This window comes from Asparagus officinalis, chromosome 6, assembly GCF_001876935.1.
Source record: "Asparagus officinalis chromosome 6, Aspof.V1, whole genome shotgun sequence".
In the NCBI taxonomy this organism is placed as follows: domain Eukaryota; kingdom Viridiplantae; phylum Streptophyta; class Magnoliopsida; order Asparagales; family Asparagaceae; genus Asparagus; species Asparagus officinalis.
The window spans coordinates 64,758,977-64,781,214 of record NC_033799.1 but is presented as its reverse complement, the minus strand read 5'-3'; the positions used below and the strand labels follow the sequence as shown (position 1 = coordinate 64,781,214).

Genomic DNA, 22,238 nt, shown 5'->3' with positions numbered 1-22,238 from the left:
ATCCAATAAATGGCTTGTCAGAACTAATATCCAAAAGAAAAACCGTAAGTTTCAGCCTAGCAAATCACATGACAAAATTTTAGGTGATGTTGACAAAATATGTTTTGTTCAATTAGAAAAAGCCTGGAGCTTAAAATGTGACAGTTTGTATTTACCTCACTCTGAAAACTTTGCTTCGGTTAGAATGAATTTCTCGTTACTCAGAATTTCAACTATTTGTTTGTTAATATATGACTTCCACAAGTAATGCTCTGAAACAAACTAATGCATTGAAATTCTTTCATGAGCATTTCTATCAATCAGAGAGTCAACGTTCACCATAAAGGAAAGACAAAATAAAAGATTTTAGGCTGAAAGAGCTAAGCTAATCAACCTTTACTTCAGATTTCTTCACCTTATTTATCTTGAACCGATCATACTTTGTCAATTGGAAGAAGCTCCCATTCTTTCCTGGAGATGAAAGCTCTTTCAAGGCATCATTCCCACAAATGGTCATCATAAAATTTGCGGGATCCACCTTAAACAGCTTCCTCAAATGCCTAAGCACAATCATGGGGAAAAAACTTGTTATTCTGCACAATAAATCAAAGGCAGTATGGACCTGGCTTGGTAGAAACTATAGTTAAATCCTAGGACAAAATGAAATCTGTAATATTTTAAGGCATAAACATTTGCAAGAATACTTCAGTAAAAGAAGTGTGTCCAAGATTTCTTTGGGACAACTCTTGTTCTTTCTGCCAAGGCAAGGGGGTGGGAAAGAGATAGTCTTCAGTAAAAGGGAGTCATGTCTGCCACCAAATCCCTTCTTGGAGATCAGTGCTGATGATGAAGGACCTGGTCAACATTTCCTCAGATATAGCCCACAAGTACACAATTATATGAAGAAGTGGGGATACAATCTCACACTTGGAGAAGACCTCTGCTTTGATCGAGGTACCCGAGTTCCACCCTGGCCGTCCTATGTACCAAAGGGAAGGCCAGACAATTATTATGAGCATAAGAGGGGTCTAGGCTATATCTCTTCATCCTCCGACGAATGTTGTTGGCAGGGGTAAACTGAATTCTTAGCAATCTCACATATATCACATGCAATCACCTTCCAAAACTGTTAAAAGAAAAACAAATTTTAACATCTCACAGGTACAATATAAAGAAGAATCGTGAGAAGTAGCTTTACTGAAACTACAATGTTAAATCCTTCATCAATGGTTCTTTAGTAAAATGGATTTGCATTAGTTATCTATTGACAAAGAAACATTAATACCCCATAAGAAAAACATTGGAAAAGGTTTTTAATGATAATCCATAAATAAGGAATTATAGCTCCATGGAGACATTGTGAGGCAATCTGGGCAATCAAAAAATGTTCATTAATTTTACCTTCGAAATACCTCAGCGTACAGTAGTACAACATTTTCAAATAAACCGACAGCCCACATGCAAAATTTATGGAAAAAATATCCTTAAACATTTACAAAACAAAATGCTAATGAGAGCATATCTCCAACTCCTTTTGTTTGGTTTGCACTTGATCTTGTGGGACTACACCTTTATATTCAACTCATCAAAAGGAAAGCTAGTAAAAAAAGTAAGAGAATTTACAAGGGTAGTTTGCAGGTTTATCACCTTAATGGAATGAAACACGCTATCTGCATCTGATAATATCACATCAAAACCTATGCTAGGACTCGATCCAAATGTGGCCATGCACTACCTCAACATCAAGCCGGATGCCAAACCTGTTAAGCAACACCAAAGATGGTTTCGTCCGTAAATTATGGAGGTGATTAAAACTAAAGTCAAAAAGCTGATTGACTTAGGCTTCATCAGAGAAGAGCAACATCCAGATTGGGTGGCGAACATTATACTAGTTCTTAAAAAGAATAGAGAAATTAGAATCTGCGTCGACTTCAGAGATCTTAACTCCGCCTGCCCAAAAGATGACTTTCCTCTTCCTATCATGGATGTTATCATCGATAACACATGTGGATTTGAGAGAATGTCTTTCATGGATGGATTCTCATGATACAACTAGATTAAAATATACATGGGTGCTTTAAGGTCAGCATCAAATATTTTAAATGTTCCCCCTTTCATAAGCTTATAAACTTACCTTAATGTTTTTGACATTAATCTGACATTTCAGAATGATATTTACTCAAAGTGCCTAAAACAACTCCTTTGATGTAGATGACAATGACCCGAGTATCTCCGCAATAATTGGGCAAGTTTTTGGGCTAAATATCAGCAACTTTTTCGAGGCCAAGCATCAGCAAAAGAGGACTCATAGAACAAAAAAATTATCATGCACCCATTCCAATATAAACATCATGCATGCATGCAACCACATAGTGTGCTTTTGTTTCGTGACAACTTCAAAGACTTTCAACGGTTCAATCTAAAGGAAGAACACTAACTTTAGAAAGACTTTCAATTTTGTGGTTAATTCAACTTCTAAGCTTTTAATGTATAGTTATCATGGAAATTCCTGTAAATGTATAAAAAGCTTTTAATGTCCCGGTTCTCTGAAAGGATCTTAACAAAACACCCATGATACGATGAAAATTTTCAGATAAGCAAAATTCAAAGTAATCCTTGAATGCAAAGTTTAAAGCCTAACAAGAAAAACAGCCAACAGTAGTTAGTACAACTGAAATGCAACATCTCCACAAAGGGCAAGCTAATTAGTACAGTTCAATTAAAACATATAAACTTACCTATTTTTCAATGAAATAAATAATTTATAAGAAATGTGATGCAATGGTCTTGTAATGTTGTACAAGTTATCGATCATTTTGTGAAACAGAACAAACTTACCTCACTTCTAGTAGAGTTGTCCATCATAACAGATGTGTCATTTGTCTGTGACGATGCTTGATAGAAAACATTCTAAGACATCAAGGCATACTTGTCAAATCCTCTTGTTCTTGTCGCATCAAAGTCAGGAAAACCGTTCTTGATTTATGTCAAGGTAACAAATCACTCGTTAAGTGCTCTACTAGCATAAGACGATGACAACGGTCATGAACATGTGGTTTATTATTTGAGCAGGACATTGGTAGGCGCTGAATCTCGATATCCGATGATTGAGAAGGAATGTCTTTCCCTGGTATTCACAATTCACAAGATGAGACACTATTTGGTTAGACAAAGGGTTTATGTTGTTTCCAATGTCAATCCCGTTCGAGTATTTATGATGTAACCAGACTCTATGAATTGGTGATTGGCGAGATGGGCCTTGCTTCTGTCATGATACGACCTTCACTTCAAACAACAGAAGTCGATCAAAGGGCAACCAATATGTGATCTTCTAGCGGTTTACCTCGTAAAGGATGAAGTCGAATTGTACGAAGACTTGCCAGATGAAATCCATGAAGTCAACACCACCTCTCATCAGCAAGTGTGGAAATTACACTTTGATGGTGCTTCTTGAACAACTAATATGGTGAGCGTTCCTGGATGTTCCAAAAGTATGTTGTCAGTAATCGTATGGAGAACCACATCAATAACCTCACACTTGTATGTTTAAAACCAAGTACATGTCCTAATGCATCCCGCCTCTTCAATGAATAATTAACCGTCGTATTATTAAAATAAAAAATATCAAATGCAATAAGAAAACTATTGTGTGTCCCCATTCAATCAAAACATGCTTATATATATATATATCACAAACACACACATCAGCTCCAATAACTTAACATAAGCCTACAGATGTTAACTATAAGTAATACAGATAGGTATGATTATAATACAAACATTCCAAAGTAAATGAAAATGTCATTGAAATCACTATAAATAATTAGCTCACAACATAGAGATTCAAAGCATAGAGCTAAGGAAGAACATAAACCTTGGCGGTCTACTGACTGCAGACTGTCTGGCCGACGAAGTAATCAGCTGCAGCTGCAAATCCAAATGCTTTTCAAGCGTCGGGCACCTTGACAGAAACTTAATTTCAATAAGAAAATTAAGGAAAATGGTTAAACACAGGCCATTGCGTGAGAGGGGTAAATGAAACAGGATCAACAAATCTTGTATATATATTATATACTAATAAATAAGTACCAAGTACTATAAAAAATAAGAATCAAGCTATTATATTGCTTTATTTGTTAGATCAGCATAAAATCCCATTCAAAATAGTGTCATTTATAGTGATCACATGTAAAGATGGGCAAGGTAGTAACTAAAATAGAAGATGATTCCAAGGCTGATGATTTAACATAGAAGCAGCTCAAAAAATGAACCAGCAAATAGACAAATAGGTATCTAGACTAAACATTGTGAATAAATAGACTAAACATGAAGTCTTTGAATGGTAAATTGGGACATTGTAAGGTTGCAGGTTCAATAACTTGTGAGACAATACATTAAAGCATTAGTAAAGTGTGCAACCAAGATGAACATCAGCACCACTGGCATCTTACTCCAATATCACAACCTCGATCTGATTTCTTGTTCTGCCATCTGCGAAGAACCATCGCAACCCACTGAACTGGTAACTTCCTCATTGCTTCTAGCTGCCTCCAGCGCTCTTTTTCAGCAGCACCCTGTGGGCAACTATTAGAAACTTCTCTGACTGTTTTTAGGTGATGGATTTTCTAGCCAAAATGCAATAAAGGCATTAACAGAATCCAAAACTGTTTAGAATAATCCCAAACTTGTTATACAAACTCTTTAATATGCTCATTCCAAATTTGTAGGGCTATACACATGGCTGTATATTCAACTCCATTCCAACATTTGCAGGAATATTACAGTGTCCAGAAAGTCCATTAAAGTTGACAAATCCCCAAATAAGGTCTCTATTTCCAAATCGCGCAGAACAGGAGCTCAAATTGAGAAAATAAATCTGCCCTTCAAGGAAAGATGAACATGGGAATACTGTCCTGCCTGGCAAAGAACACATGTGACACCTTGTACTAATCCTTCACCATTCAAGATATGTTCACATTCAGTCTTCTTCTAGCTGTAATGTGTATAAGAACTTGCACTTGAGTGTAATTTACCAAATAGAAAACGGAGAAGAGTAAAAAGTCTAAATGAGGAAACCGAGTTACTGCATAACCATCATCATATCACACCTTTGTCCGGCGCTAAAATCACTTATTATATGCAACAATTTACAAAATCATTAACCAGAAATTTATAATATTTCTTCTAAAATATAATCTCTAAATCCACATATCCTGATCATTTCCCATAGTTTGTATTAGAACTTAGAAGCAAATTTGTTGGCAGCTGATTGAAAAAGCTGTGAAAATATAGCATATTGTTGCCTTTCTGAACACCTTTGTCTAACTAAAGACTTGGCCCGCATTGCTTGACATGATTACTAAATAGAAAGGGCTTTTTATGCCTCAGAATCCCTTTTTAAAAAGATGGATTCAAAGAAACAATTGAGTAATCCTGGAAAAATTTCCCATTGAAGTACTGATGTCTGAAAAGTTAACACCACAATAAATCTTGTTTGGTAAAAAAAATTTCCTTTGCCATGCTTATAATAATGCAAGATCCATGTCTCTTAAACTAATCACCCTCAGTCCGTCTTTTAGGCATACACATATTCTCCTAATTAATTAAGCGTGTATAGTAAGCTCTGTCTTTTAGACATACACACATTCTCCTAATTAATTTTGCGTGCATAGTAAGCTATTTCCCTACTCGCATTTCAAAAGAAACCTCTTATCTTATCAATTATATTCAGATTTGAACGGGTATTGTATGAAAAGGGAGCATCTACAATGGCATGGCAGAAAGTAAAGTTAATCAGAACATGTCTGTCTATTCTAGACAATGAAGATTCTATACAAAGAGAGCATATAGAGTGGTCTGTTACAATATTTGAAGTTCCGTAGTACTTGTAACTAAAATGCAGTTGTTCTCAGGAATTATTATGTTGGAAACTGCTGGAATTAAAACCCTAATTTATGCTATTTCGTGACTTCCAATTAACTTATTTGATTCAATCTATTATTCTTTGTTTGCATGTATAAAAAGTTCAACTCAAGCTAGATTAGTTAATAGAAATTGTTCCCTCTCTGAGAAACTCCTAGAATTGGATGGAATTGACAGTCTCTTGAGTGAATTCAAGTTCATAGAAATCTCGATCTTCACTTACAGATTTAAGTGGATCCACAAGTACTACCTAACAAGTAAAGATAAAAAAAATTTATTAAATGTCATCTCTCTTTGCTTTGCCTGTGCACTCTTTGATATTAGATTGATCAAAACAGAATTGATATACCTAATTTAGGAAAGAAATCACAACCAAAATCAAAACCTGAAAAATAAAAGAAATCAACTCAACTCAACTTACTTTCTAATGTCGATACAGCTGTTGTTCGAATTTTTAAATTCTTGTCGCTTGAAACTGTAGGAAATCGAGAATTAGGGCAAAATTAGAAGGAAATGAGAGGACTGAAGAACTAAAATGAGAGGACTGAAGAACTAAATGAGGATTGAAGACGAAGAAGAAATACCTTCCTGAATGCCCAAATTCTGAAAACTATGGAGATGAATGCGGAGGCGTCGCATTGATGATTAGGGCAATAATACTCATCTTTGCAAATTTCGACTGGAAGATCGTGGGACGACGAGAAGGCTAACCGATGAACTCTTCGGCTTCGGCGGAGAGGAAGGTGTATCGGACGTGGGAAATTTTCGATGCTGATGAGGAAATTTTTGTAACGCTTATAAGGGAGAAATTGGGTATATTTAAAATGGTTGAAGGTCGATGCTGATGAGGAAATTTTTGTAACGCTTATAAGGGAGAAATTGGGTATATTTAAAATGGTTGAAGGTTAATTTGGGAAGGAGAAAGTTTTTCAAAATGGTTGAAGGTTAATTTGGGAAGGAGAAAGTTTTTCAAGAACTTGCTCTTTTAAAGGGTAGATAGATCTATGAACCCTAACAGCTACCCTCTCCCCTCAAAAATCCTAGATCTTTTCTTATGAATTTTGAGGGTTTTGTGAAGCAAAATACCAACACGAGGGTGAGATCATCGACGTGTGGCAAGAGAGAACGAGTTGTTTGCACATTTGGATTGCTTGCTATTTATTTCGAGGCTTGTACATGAGATTAAGGCAAGATCAACTTCACCTAAACCTGCACCCTTAGTTAATAAATGATTTAAGATGTTTAAATCAATGTTTTACATGTTTAAGCTTAACCCAATGTGAAAAAGATGAGATTTTTGATGTTAAATCTTAAACCAATGTTAGATCTATTTTATTTTCTTGTTGTATATGTTAGTAACATGATTATGATCACTAGGGTTGAAATTATTTTAGTTTTTATCTTGTTAATCATGCTCTAATCATGTTTAAACCCTAAATTTACAAACTAGTTGAGTTTTAATGTAAGTTATTTATGCTTAAACCCTAGGTTTGTGAAATCTAAGTAAGATGAACATGTTAAAACAATTTTTTCTTCTATTCATGTTTATGTTTTATCATGTTTTAATATTTCATGTTGATGATTTATGTGTAATTCAGGAAATTTGATAATTCTTAATCGTTGTATTTATGTTTCATGCAAGTTTAAGGGTTTAAGCATGTTTCTTGTTGCAAATAATCATGTTAAATATGTTATATGATTCCCAGAGATGATGATTTGAATTTTACTAAGTTTGATGTATGTTTTAGTAATTTAAACAGGTTCAAATCACAAAAACACGACACGAACACAAACAGTGCTGAAACCTGCATAATCTAGAAAAACTGGGTTCGGTCGACCGCGCCTAAGCGGAGGTCATCCACGTGCCAGGCAGGAGTCTGAGCAACCCCTGAAACCTATCGCAATCAAATGACGCCAAGATGCGGTCGACCGCCATTTTCCTATTATGGCATGTGCAAGTTTGTGATACATTGTTTTTATTTTCGAGAGAGTTTCTCGATCTTGTACTATTGTAGTTCGATGTTTAAGAGTTGTGACATTTGTTTTATATAGTTGAGATTTAGAGTATTTTCTTTTGAATGTTGTTTTCATTCATAGAGTTGGAATTGTTATTTAGGGATTCATAATTTGAGACATATGGTATATACATAAGGGTTTCCTTGTTTGGATTATTTTGCTCGACGTACCATTCTCGTGTTGTGGGTTTTTAATTGTTGATTTCCTTTAGATGTTTTATTCTCAGTTCGGTATTAATATTTAGTTATCTACAATTTGAGATATATGGTATATATATGAGGGTTTCCTTGTTTGGATTATTTCGTTTGACGTACTACGTCTCGTGTTGTAGATTTCTAAATATGAATTCCATCTAGATACATGGTAAATGATCTAGATAGACTATGTTTAATAGGTAGAACCTCCACTTCATCTAGTAGCCCTTCCCCTGGGGGGGCGGATGGAGATAATCTTGCAGTAGTGCTCTAACGCTCTTGTTGTTATTCTTCTTGTTTAAATTGTCTCTTTGAGGCAGCTCAGAGTTTCGGAGAGCTGCAAGATGATGTAGTTCTAGCATAGTCATTGTTGCACAGTCTTACACTAGTAAAAAACATAACATACTAGACGGATTATTCTAGAAGGTAATTTTTCCGTCTAGGATAACACATTCTAGACGGAAAAATTTTCGTCTAAAATAATCCGTCTTGGATAATCATTATAGAAGGAAATGTCCCTATGGGAAACTTCCTAGACGGAAACTTCTTAGACGGAAATTTAATCTAATCATTCCCATAAATTTATTTCGTTCCCCCCAATTTATTTCGTTCCATGCTCAAATCCCTCTCTATCCTCCATCTCTCTCAAATCCTTCTCAAAATAGATATTTTTCTTTGTCTCTCTCAAATCTCCCATCTCCCCCAATTTCTTTGGTCGCCGACATCTCCCTCCGTGGTGAGTCCACGAACCCTATCCTCGCTCGCTCCGGCCTCATGACCATCTCCCTCTCCCCCGCCCTCTGCCGCCTCGACCGCCTCTCCTCCCTCATCCTCGCCGACTGGAAGCAAGTCGAGCAATGGACCGCCTCTCCTCCCTCATCCTCGCCGACTGGAAGCAGGTCGAGCAATCGATCATCGATGAAGCCCATGGCCATCCTCCCCTCCCCTCACGTGTGGGTTCCCGCCGGTGCGAAATCCTCTCTCTCCGCCGCCGTCGCCGCCTCGTCCTTATCTTCATCAACAGCAAGCTGTCGGAGAGGCTCGGGGTTAATCTCTGGCTCAGGGAGGACTTGCAGCCAGTTTGTTCCCTAAACCACATTCTCTAATTCACTTGTTTCTCACTGTAAAGTTTCAATCTTTAAATTTATTTGTTTTATAGTAAATTTTGTTCTTAATTTGATGTGCAATTAAAATAATTGATGCCATTTGCATTGAGCTATCCGAGCAATACTAAAACCTATCAAATTGGTTGCTATTGTTTTCAGGATTTTGTATCCTTGGAAGGTGGGGTATTGTATCGTCTTCTCCCTTACTTTTCTTTCAATTTAACAATTAATCATAAGAAATTCTGTATGGTGGTGCTTCTTTGTTTTATGAGCATAAATGGAATAATCGACTTGCCAAATAGCCTTCTTGGAGTTATGGCGAGCTCTTCTTTTATTTATATTCTTTAATTTTGCAAGTAGGTTTTTACCACTATTCATTCTTTTATGTATATCTGAAACAGTGAAACAAGATTTGAACCATGGTTGATAGATTTCATATTTTCTTCATAGGAGTACTCTAATTATTCAGGTCTACTAATACTCGAACAACTTTAGAATTTTTCTTGCAAGCTCAGAATATGTTGCTTGCACAAAACTAGTGATACTTAATGCACTTAATTTATCTGCAGGACTGCTATCAATAAGCCACTTTCTATTTATAATGATGAAAACGCTGCATCAAGGTGTCAGCCTGAAAATCAGAAGAGCAATGACAGTAGTTGGCGCACACTTGGATCCCGAGCAGATAGAAACAAAGAAAACACCTCAGCCCCTACCGTTTGGTCATCATATAAGGTTCTGCTTTGTCTGGAATTTTATTCAAGTTACACTTATGCACCATGCTATAGGTTACAAATATTGCATCTGTCATTATTTTGATCAGGTTCCATATAAAACGGGCACTCGAGTGGTCCCAACACCTTCAAGCATGCGCATTGAGGTGTTTGTTGATAAGGAATCTGCAGAGTATATGTTACCCTACAATGTTCATATTTGTGTTTATTGACATGACTATATGTATTTTTTTTAATTCTGTAAATAAGAATCGAGAGCATGTAGGATGCATGATTATAAACCTAGAGCAAATAAAATGAGGTATTACATTTATAATTGTGTATATTTATTGATCCAGTTAAGGTTTATGCACAATGTAGAGATGAAAAGTAATAGGAACCATGCTATACCTATACATATTAATTATATGGAAAAGATCGTTAGATAAAAGCTTTTTGTATGTGTTTTGGAAAATTGAATCATTAAATTGGAATTCATTTAGCTATTTCTCAAGTTGTGACTTAACAATGATGTTTTATTTTTGTAAAAGAACTGGGTACTTGTAAATCTTGTACGACGCTTGCATTCCATATTCATGTTTTACCTCCTAAACTTTTCACAAAAAAATTGCAGAGGTGAACAACCAGTGGAGATCACCAAAAGCCCCAAGCCTTCTACATTACAGCTCAGAAAAACAAATAGCAAAAACCTTAAGAAGTAAGGATTAACAAATGACAATCCTTTATTAATATCTCGTTCTAAGTTCGATCTTTCCAATGATCAATCTGCCTTGTACTTGTTTGAGCAGGGAAACAGAATTGTTGAGAGAGAATCCATTGCATAATTTTCCTCAGTAATCATTCCTTTTGTCTTCACTAATGCAGTGTTCACTAATTACTATTGTATTTGCATTGTATTTTTATTTGAATGAATATATGTATTCTTGTTCTTGTCTATGAGCTTTGATCTCCAAAGCTTGTATGAATATATGTTGCAACTTAATAAGGTGCATGATTATTATTGTTGTTATGCTACATTAACGAACTCGGTTTCTTGTTTTAATGCTTTGTTTCAATCTCGACTATTGCAAATGCAACCATAATTTTTAAAGTTTGGATAACAAATGTAATTGCCTTGGTACATTACTGCAAAGTTTGGATAACAAATGTAATTGCCTTGGTACATTACTGCTATGCAAGTAGGCAAAGAATGACGACTTGCATGCCTTTATACATTCTCAATTGCCTTGGTACATTACTGCTATGCAAGTAGGCAAAGAATGACGACTTGCATGCCTTTATACATTCTCTCATATTATTTGAAGTGTCTTGGATAACTGCAGATAGATAGATTCAAAAATGAAATTTTACCAGGAAGAAGCAGGGATATGTTTGAGTGAAAAGTATCCCTAGATTATGACGAGGGATTAATAGAATTGATAATTAGGAATTATCACTTCTCTATCTTTTTTTATAGAAATATTATAGCCTCCCACCTGCGTTAGGATGAGAAGACTCCCAGTAAAAGAAAAATAGCATTTTCCTTAACTTCTTACAATTAACAAGCAAAGCATTTTGCTGCTTAGCGCTTTGTTTTCTTCATCCGATAAACGCATAAATATAATTCAATGTAGGGGTTGTAATTTTGCGGGGTTTGAACAAGGAAAAAAAAGCCCAAAATTCACTCACTTGTTTCAAAATTTAGAAGGCTAAGGTTTATATGGTTTCATAATGTTAACAAATAAGCAATCCAAACACTTGAACAAATCCAACACTGTATCATAACATAACATACAACGAAAACAAATGAAAACAAAAGGAGCAACTTAATATTACAAATAAAAACAAAAGTAAGTGAAAAGATTTTACTTATTAGTTAATGCCTTAATGGTGATCAATTTGTGTTGGATAAGTCAGAAGCTCATTGTCTCATATAATTTTTTGATCAATTTCACTTTTCATTCGAAAAAAATAATTAGATGCCTTCTTGTCCAATCCCTCCTTTTCTTTTGTTTTCCTCTTATGGAAATGCTAACAGTGATAAACAATCTTTATCTGATCAATGCATTCATCTCAATTTTCAGTCGGCCTTGTGACATTGTTGGCGATGTCAGTTATGAAGAGTTGCGAGTAGTGGCATATGAAGATGCTAAGAAAGGGTTGCCTTTGCAAGCATTTGTAAGTTGAACAAATTTATCCAACCCACCTTGGAAAAAAGGTCCATATTGATGCCATTGACATTGAATATGCTCATCTGGAGTTTCTTCATAGTGCACACATGTGCAATGCGTTATCTGATGGTGCATTTAATTACTAAAGGGGATATTGTCAGCTCCTATTAGCTTTGTATGGTAAAAGTTAGTAAACAATTTATGTATCTCTCTAGTATTTTGGTGAATGTATTATTTGAATATAATTGGATTTGATATTAGAATATAATTAGATTATGTTGGATATGAATATAATTCATTATTGTCATTATTGTGTACATGCACTCAAAGTAGATTCTGAAAAAAAAAAAAAAAAAAACTGTAGCATAGCATCCTAGACGGAAATTCCGTCTAGGATGCTCAAAATTCCGTCTAGGATATCCAAAATATCCTAGACGGAAATTTCCATCTAGGATGGGTATCCTACACGGAAATTCCGTCTTGGATGTTCCGTCTAGGATTATCCTAGACGGTTTTGAAATCCGTCTAGAATAATTCATTTAAGATGTATTCTAGACGGAATTTTCATCTAGAATATTACATCCTAGTGTAGGCATCGAAAATTGCCTATAGTTCTCCACAACCGGTTCAGTGTTAACAAACGACGATGAACGTCACCATCCAATCCACATGAGCCTAATCGACGTCGACGAACGACTAAAGTGAATCGACGAGCTACATGAGCGGATAGGACTTCGGAATCACGAAGACCCGGACCAATCGGGAAGCCCGGCACTGTTCACAAAAAGGACAACGCCCTTCATGCCTCGACCACTCTACAGATAATCCAATCACCAGAACGGGTCAAACTCTTCGTCGCGCATCCAACGCACCCGGAATCACTCAAATCCGAATCCGGACGAAGAATATACAGGGGAACCAACAAAACACCTAAACGGAGTCTCGGCAAGCTCGAAACACCCGAGGGGTGTCTTGGCAAAACCAAGACACCCTTGGGGTGTCTCGGCCAGGCCGAGACACCCAACTCTGTCCGATTTATCCGGACCAGATCTGAGTGCCCCGGTGGTCCACGGATATCAACATCCCCGTCACAGGCAAAAGACCCACGCAAGCAAGAGATGACAAACAGATCTTGCGTTTGTTTGAAAAGAGTTGTATCTATTTTGTTTTCATTGTGTACCGGTCTTATAAAAAGGCTATCTTTTTATTTCATTGTAACGATTGAAGTTGTAATGAATGCAGCAATGAATACAGCAACTTTTTCCGCAAACAAGCTGGCGACCACAGTGGGAGCCAACGGCATCGCAACCGACGCCGTCGTGACGCAACCAGCACTCAAGATCGGGGCGAATGAAGAACACGAGCTCGAGATCAACAACTTCAAAGAAGGCCTCTCTTCCTCCTCCTCCAGATCCGCCTCTCCAAACGGGTACAGAAAGGTAACCTCTTTTATAAATGTTTGCAGGTCCTTCAGTTCAAAAATCCAAGACCCCGTTGCCGCCTCTGCACCTACACCACGCGACGTCCCCGTGTCATCCAACGTGGTTGAGATCGCAGATCCGGATTCCTCTTCCGCCGAGGAGATGACTTCTGAAGACGCTCCGGCATTATCAAAGAGAGCACGACAATGACAGCGTCAACGTCTTGCTCGACAGCTGGCCGAGGCTTTGGAGCCAATGGATGGGATCCGCTATAGCGTAGATCTAAAATCCAGGCAACGCCAGGAGCAACCACGGCAAACAACCAGCCCCTCCTCCGAAGCAGAAACAAACAAATGGGTTCATGTCAAAAGAACCCGTTCTACTATTGAGGAGCGAATCCAGAAGCGCTGCGCCTTGCGTGCCCCGAGCCCTGGTCCAAAAAGCACGAGAAATGCTAAAGGGAGAGGCCGTTAAGAGATCGCCGAGGTCCGAACGAGTTTGGATGCCAAAGGCCGAATCAACGCCTAAGGTAAAAGCAGGTAATATTGCTCTCCAACCTTCATCAATTTCAGATCCCGAACCTCTGGAAAAGCCCCACCGCAGCGCGGATTTCCCCAAGTCTAGGAATCCTCTGAACAACCGTATCGATGCTCTACCCGAGAATCGAGGAAAAGCGCTTGTCAAGGAAAGCTGGGGATCGTTGAAGGAGCCTCGATCCAACATCCAGACTGGGGGTCGTACACGATCTCCTAACAAATCGATCTTTGCAACGACCAGCTCGGCGGTGCATGCAAAAGACCAAGAGCCCGTTAAGATTTCACCCTCACAAAAGAGTGATTCCAAACGTGCGACTCTTGCAGAGGCCAACAAGGCAATGTTTACTCAGAAGAAGACGCGTCGGACAGACGAACGCGTTATACCTGAGAACCCCTGTGAGCAGCCGATAGGTTACTCCGACCGCAACGTCGATGAGTTGTACTATCGGGCTGGGGGTGCGGATGAATCTCAAAAGAGAAACACCCGGGAAGCGGATTCTCACTGTCCGTGTACCAAAATTATCAGGGCAGTATTATCAGCCTGTAGCTGCCCCAAGACCGCTCCACAGAGGGTCTCGATATCCGAGGGAATCTCCGATGGAACGACAAAGCCCAAATCAAGGCGTTCCCACCAAAGAGGATCGATTGCTCGAGATGATGAACCCCTAGAAGTGACTATCAACATGGTCAATTGACGATAATCAAACGTCGCAACAGCAGTCCTGGGAACAACAGGAGAATTCAGACGAGGAGCTCCAAAACGAGTACTCGTTCAAAGACGAAGACGTTCCAGCTATTTTCGAGACCCTTCTCGAAAACAACAAAATCAAGCTCCCGCCCATTACGAATCAGGAGGAAGATGGCGATTCTGCGGACCCAACGTACTGTGAGTACCACAGAAGGATCCTCCACCCCACCAAGGAATGCTTTGCTCTCAAGAATAGCATCCAGACCTTGGTTGAAGCCGGCGTTATAACGCTAGGGTAAGCCAATTGAAAACGGCATTACTCCAAAGAGTACAAGAGTATAAACTGTTCCTCAATACTCCAAAGAGTACAAGAGTATAAACTGTTTCTCGATACTCTAACGCTAGGGTAAGCCAATTGAAAACGGCAACACTCCGATAAGTATAAGAGTATAAACTGCTTCTTACAACTCCAAAGAGTATACGAGTATAAACTGTTTCTCATTACTCCGACAAGTATAAGAGTATAAACTGCTTCTCCATACTCCAAAGAGTACAAGAGTATAAACTGTTTCTCACACTCCGATAAGTATAAGAGTATAAACTGCTTCTTGATCCTCCGACCAGTATAAGAGGTTAAACTGCTCCTTGATACTCCAATAGGTATATGAGTCTAAACTATTCCCTACCATTGACGGGAAGTTCCTGGAGGGTATTACACTAATATTCTTAAGGATAACCCGGCCAGATAACGAAGTCAAACCCAGTTCCAAGAGAGAAACTGGGGGTGGATAATCCAATGCATCGGGAAGTTCCCGAAAGAATACCACATGGGTATTCTTAGGGATAACCCAATCATTGTGGAATTGGTGAATAAGAAATTCACGTTCGAACTCAGAAGGTCAGAATGTCTCTTCTCATTCTCTAACTCTTATGAGTTATTTTTGTGAGATGAGATCCAATCCTCTGACAGGTTAATCTTTTCTCACCAAACCATCCGCTGATCAAATTAAACGACAGTGGATCCACCAACATTTTCATTTGCCAGTCATTGGCATTTCTCAGACTTAACGTGCTAGGTCCTAAACGCCTAGCCGTGCTAGGTCCTAAACGCCTAACATTAAAGTCCCCCTTTGAGTGGTAATATGGGTTGGCACTTTCGTTGCTACCCGTATTCCACTCTCTTTGCTTTCTGGTCAAACCTATAAAAGTTAAGGCCAAAGCCAAAATCCCCTCTCGATTCCTCCAATGAACGAGAGGTCCACCTTCAAATCGAGCGATCAAACTTTCCGACAGTTAGGTCGTCTCAAACTCCTGCTTGGTCAAACATTCATACAGTTAGGGCCACAGCCAAAATCTCCTCTCGATTCCCCCAATGAACGAGAGGTCCACTTCCAAATCGGGTAATCAAACCTTCCGACAGTTAGGGTTATCCGAATTGTTACGATTCTCGGAGTGGAGATCCCACTCTTAGTTTCATCCTTCCGGATTCTGGGGGTGGAGATCCCACCTCGAGTTTCCTTTCCAGCTGTAGATAGAATATAAAATTCTTCCTCTTCAGCACCGGGAGATAGAATATAAAATTCTTCCTCTCCTCGGACCTTTCCGATGCTCGGAGTGGAGAACCCACTCCCAGTTCATCATTCCGGATTCTGGGGGTGGGGGATCCCACCTCAAGTTCCCTTTCCGGCCGAAGATAGAATATAAAATTCTTCCTCTTCAGCACCGGGAGATAGAATATAAAATTCTTCCTCTCCCGTTTCTCAATCTGTCTTTGCTTTTAGAAAAGACACGATTGTCAAATCCGGGCACTCGATGCACGGGGAATTTTATCCCGAAGCCTGAGTAGGGATAAGTCAACGCCTAACACGCGTTGCCGGGTAGTCTATTCCCGTGAGAAAGACGAAGTCTATGTATTCAAAATCATAGCAACTTTTCCTCTGTCTTTGCTTTCAGAAAAGACAGGGATGAAGTCAACGCCTAACACGCGTTGCCGGGTAGTCTATTCCCGTGAGAAAGACGAAGTCTATGTATTCAAAATCATAGCATTAAGTCTAAGAGAAGCAATTCTCTTAGCACAACGTTACATGTGAAACGGGTTTTAATAATTCACATGCTAGCCCGATTCAAACGGTAATCGGTAAAGGCACATCAAACCCGTTGATGGCTGGGGGTTTGCCAAAAATCCCAAAGCCTATGTCTAACACACATGGCCGGTTAGTCTTTGACCGTAAAAAGGACAAAAGACCACATATTCAACATTGTGGCAGGTTGTTATTAATAACACCATAATCCGTGCCTCACACGCACGGGGAATTTTATCCTGAATCCTAAGTAAGGATAAGTCAGCGCCTAACACGCGTTGCCGGGTAGTCTATTCCCGTGAGAAAGACGAAGTCTACGTATTCAATATCGTAGCACTAAAAGGGTTAACTCTTTTAGCTTAAACGTCACATAGGAGCGGACTTAAACAATCCGCATGCTAGCCCGACTCAAACGGTAGTCGGTAAAGGCTAATCAAATCCGTTGAAGGCTGGGGATTAGCCAAAAATCCTAAAGTCAACGCCTAACACGCGTCGCCGGGTAGTCTATTCCCGTGAGAAAGACGAAGTCTACGTATTCAATATCGTAGCACTAAGAGCGTTAACTCTCTTAGCACAACGTCACATGCGGAACGGACTTAAACAATCCGCATGCTAGCCCGACTCAAACGGTAGTCGGTAAAGGCTAATCAAATCCGTTGATGGCTGAGGATTTGCCAAAAATTCTATAACTGCGAGTCATTGACGCATCAACTCCCCTAGTTGGTCTCGTGACTCGAGCACCCAACAAATTCGGGACAAAATCCACACATGCAGATGAATCAACTTTAACAGTTGGTCCTGCAACCCCAACATTCGGGACCGCGATGCTCCAATACCTTAAGAGCTTAAACTGTGTATACTCCAGCAAACGTACGAGTATAAACTGTGTTAATGGCGATTTGTAAACCCTAGGGACAACGCCGGTCAACGCGTAACCCTAGGTCAACGCCAAGCAACGCGTTGCAACAAAAGTCAACGTTCGACGATTCGAAACCCTAGGGTGGACGCCGGTCAACGCGTAGCCCTAGGTCAACGCCAAGCAACGCGTTGCAAACGAAAGTCAACGTTCGACGATCCGAAACCCTAGGGTGGACGCCGGTCAACGCGTAACCCTAGGTCAACGCCAAGCAACGCGTTGCAACAAAAGTCAACGTTCGACGATTCGAAACCCTAGGGTGGTTCCTCTCCCGATTCTCAATCTGTCTTTGCTTTTAGAAAAGACACGATTGTCAAATCCGGGCACTCGATGCACGGGGAATTTTATCCCGAAGCCTGAGTAGGGATAAGTCAACGCCTAACACGCGTTGCCGGGTAGGTCTTTACCGATTGAAGAAGACACCAGAATCCGAGTCTGGGGATTTTTATCCTGAATCCTAAGTAAGGATAAGTCAGCGCCTAACACGCGTTGCCGGGTAGTCTATTCCCGTGAGAAAGACGAAGTCTATGTATTCAAAATCATAGCATTAAGTCTAAGAGAAGCAATTCTCTTAGCACAACGTTACATGTGAAACGGGTTTTAATAATTCACATGCTAGCCCGATTCAAACGGTAATCGGTAAAGGCACATCAAACCCGTTGATGGCTGGGGGTTTGCCAAAAATCCCAAAGCCTATGTCTAACACACATGGCCGGTTAGTCTTTGACCGTAAAAAGGACAAAAGACCACATATTCAACATTGTGGCAGGTTGTTATTAATAACACCATAATCCGTGCCTCACACGCACGGGGAATTTTATCCTGAATCCTAAGTAAGGATAAGTCAGCGCCTAACACGCGTTGCCGGGTAGTCTATTCCCGTGAGAAAGACGAAGTCTACGTATTCAATATCGTAGCACTAAAAGGGTTAACTCTTTTAGCTTGACGTCACATGAAAGCGGGATTAAACAAACCGCATACTAGCCCGACTCAAACGGTAGTCGGTAAAGGCTAATCAAATCCGTTGAAGGCTGGGGATTAGCCAAAAATCCTAAAGTCAACGCCTAACACGCGTCGCCGGGTAGTCTATTCCCGTGAGAAAGACGAAGTCTACGTATTCAATATCGTAGCACTAAGAGCGTTAACTCTCTTAGCACGACGTCACATGCGGAACGGACTTAAATAATCCGCATGCTAGCCCGACTCAAACGGTAGTCGGTAAAGGCCTGTCAAACCCATTGATGGCTGAGGATTTGCCAAAAATTCTATAACTGCGAGTCATTGACGCATCAACTCCCCTAGTTGGTCTCGTGACTCGAGCACCCAACAAATTCAGGACAAAATCCACACATGCAGATGAATCAACTTTAACAGTTGGTCCTGCAACCCCAACATTCGGGACCGCGATGCTCCAATACCTTAAGAGCTTAAACTGTGTATACTCCAGCAAACGTACGAGTATAAACTGTGTTAATGGCGATCCGTAAACCCTAGGGTCAACGCCGGTCAACGCGTAACCCTAGGTCAACGCCAAGCAACGCGTTGCAACAAAAGTCAACGTTCGACGATTCAAACCCTAGGGCTGTGTATACTCCAGCAAACGTACGAGTATAAACTGTGTTAATGGCGATCCGTAAACCCTAGGGTCAACGCCGGTCAACGCGTAACCCTAGGTCAACGCCAGTCAACGCGTTGCAACCAAAGTCAACGTTCGACGATTCGAAACCCTAAGGGTCAACGCCGGTCAACGTGTAACCCTAGGTCAACGCCAGTCAACGCGTTGCAACCAAAGTCAACGTTCGACAATTCGAAACCCTAGGGTGGACGCCGGTCAACGCGTAACCCTAGGTCAACGTCGATCAACGCGTTGCGGCAAAAAGCCAACACACGGGGATCCGAAACCCTAAGCCAGCACAATGTGGTAGAGGTAATTCAAAGTCAACTCAATGACACGAGCCAAACTCAATTCATCAGCTGCAAACTCGAGACTCCGACGACGGCCAAGCGATAAACGCAGCGCTGGAAGAACTTCGGATATTCGTCAAAGCATCGAATAGACCGAAAATCGAAGGAGCCAAGAGTTGAAGCTAACTACAGGTCCTGATGCCGACTGAAGGCTAGACCAATCACATCCAAAGTATTCCAGCCTCTTCTATAAAAGAAACGAGTCAGGAACACTTTGGAGGGGGTATCTGTAGGCATCGAAAATTGCCTATAGGTCTCCACAAACGGTTCAGTGTTAACAAACGACGATGAACGTCACCATCCAATCCACATGAGCCTAATCGACGTCGACGAACGACTAAAGTGAATCGACGAGCTACATGAGCGGATAGGACTTCAGAATCACGAAGACCCGGACCAATCGGGAAGCCCGACACTGTTCACAAAAAGGACAACGCCCTCCGTGCCTCGACCACTCTAAAGACAATCCAACCATCAGAGCGGATCGAACTCTTCGTCACGCATCCAACGCATCCGGAATCACTCAAATCCGAGTTCGTACGAAGAATCTACGGGGAAACGATCAATTACACCTACGGACGTCTCGGGGTTCCGAAACACCCCCAGGGGTGTCTCAGAAATTCCGAGACACCCCAGGGGTGTCTCGGAAAAACCGAGACACCCCAGGGGTGTCTCGGAAAAGTCCGAGAGAGACACCCTAGGGTGTCTCGGAATTTCCGAGACACCCCAGGGGTGTCTCGGAAATTCCGAGACACCCCAAGGGGTGTCCTCACTTTTGTGGTCCCCTAGCCCCCTCCTAAAGCCTATAAATAGCCCCCCTTGGTGCCTTGATTTGGGAGGGATTTTTGGAGAGCCTTGGCGAAGCCCTGCTGCAGTGAAGAGTGCCCGTGTGCTTCAACGAGAGGAGGAGTGGTCTACATCAGCCTTCATCGCCCGTCAGATCCTTAGTATTGGCCTTAGCGTTGATACTAAGAAGAGCTATTACCTCGCTTTAGCCGAGGTATACGCTTATAGCTTCTAGATCTCACGCGGATCGACGAAGCTCTGCTTCTATATCCCTCCGCGGATAGACGAAGCTCTGTCCGATTTATCCGGATCAGAAAGTTTCTAGATCTCACGCGGATCAACGAAACTCTGTCCGATTTATCCGGACCAGATCTGAGTGCCCCGGTGGTCCACAGATATCAACATCCCCGTCACAGGCAAAAGACCCACGCAAGCAAGAGATGACAAACAGATCTTGCGTTTGTTTGAAAAGAGTTGTATTTATTTTGTTTTCATTGTGTACCGGTCTTATAAAAAGGCTATCTTTTTATTTCATTGTAACGATTGAAGTTGTAATGAATGCAGCAATGAATACAGCAACTTTTTCCGTAAACACCTAGACGGAAACTTTCTAGACGCGTATCCTAGATGGAATTTCGTCTAGAATACACATCCTAGACGGAATTCTGGGTATCCTAGACGGAATTTTCCGTCTAGAATACCTCATTTTTTACTTGTGTTAGTAGCTAAAGTTCCACTGTATAGTTACGTTCATTGTTCAGACATTAGAGTTGTATTCATTTTATAAAGGCAGAGTGCCTTAGTATGAGATTTAGTTGATTCATGTTGATACATATTTTCAGACATCAGATATACTTCAGTTGAGACATGATTCTTTTATTTATGAGATCTCTCCTTTTATATCATGTTTATTATTTTTACTTCCTTATTTTGTGTGTTTTGTACATTCACTTCTTATTGATTCCACTAGAGGATATTACTGTGATTGGTGAAACGTGTTAATGCACTGTGTGGGTGTATGACAGGTTTGACAATCCAGGTTATACCTAGGACTACAGCCTTGTGTGAACCCTGGGGCGTTTTTAATGACCGCAAATATTAATACTAGTTAAAATAGTTTTTTTATTATTTTTAAATATTTAAATATTATTTTTAGAAGAGTATTTGTATTTTTGTTAAATTTTTTTGTAATTTTCTATGATTTAAAATCCAAATTTTATGTTTATATAAATGATTTTAATATCTATAAATTTATTTTGAGCGGTAAAAATTTCTAAAATTAATCTGTTGTGTAATCGGTACTATTACGTATTATTTTAAATAATACGTTGTATTATTATTACTATTACATATTATTTCGTGTATTATGTTGAATTATTAATTACGTATTATTTGTAAAAATTATTATATTATTTCAATTATTGCATATCAGCTGTCGTATTAGCACAACTAGTACGTTTTACTGTGCATATAATTATCCCATAATTATTTGATTTTAAAAATAAATAAATATATTTTATTTATTAATTATTCTCATTTAATTGTAGAATATGCGTATTTTTTGACTATTTCGTATCAACTGTTGTAATAGCACAACATGTATACTTTTATTTGTAGATAATTATTCTAAAATTAGTTTAATTTTTAAAATACCGTAATTATTTTATTTTAATTGTTTTATCCCTAACCCTAACCCTAACTTATAGTATATATATATACATATACCCGTAACCAAACCCCAGCC

General features: G+C 39.6%; 1 protein-coding gene across 1 annotated transcript; it reads left to right on the top strand.

Annotated features, from left to right (window-relative positions):
• Positions 8,980 to 10,395, top strand: LOC109845475 (mitotic spindle checkpoint protein BUBR1-like). The gene is made up of 3 exons (XM_020414720.1): positions 8,980 to 9,190; positions 9,787 to 9,952; positions 10,041 to 10,395. The coding sequence occupies exons 1-3, from the start codon at positions 9,030 to 9,032 to the stop codon at positions 10,161 to 10,163; spliced, it is 450 nt and encodes a 149-aa protein (XP_020270309.1). The 5' UTR covers positions 8,980 to 9,029; the 3' UTR covers positions 10,164 to 10,395.

Excerpts from the sequence above, each read along its gene's own strand:
- LOC109845475 (XM_020414720.1), top strand. The coding sequence starts at position 9,030 with ATGAAGCCCATGGCCATCCTCCCCTCCCCTCACGTGTGGGTTCCCGCC. Across the intron at positions 9,191-9,786 it reads TCAGGGAGGACTTGCAGCCA|GACTGCTATCAATAAGCCAC; the intron begins GTTTGTTCCCTA and ends ATTTATCTGCAG. Across the intron at positions 9,953-10,040 it reads CCGTTTGGTCATCATATAAG|GTTCCATATAAAACGGGCAC; the intron begins GTTCTGCTTTGT and ends TATTTTGATCAG.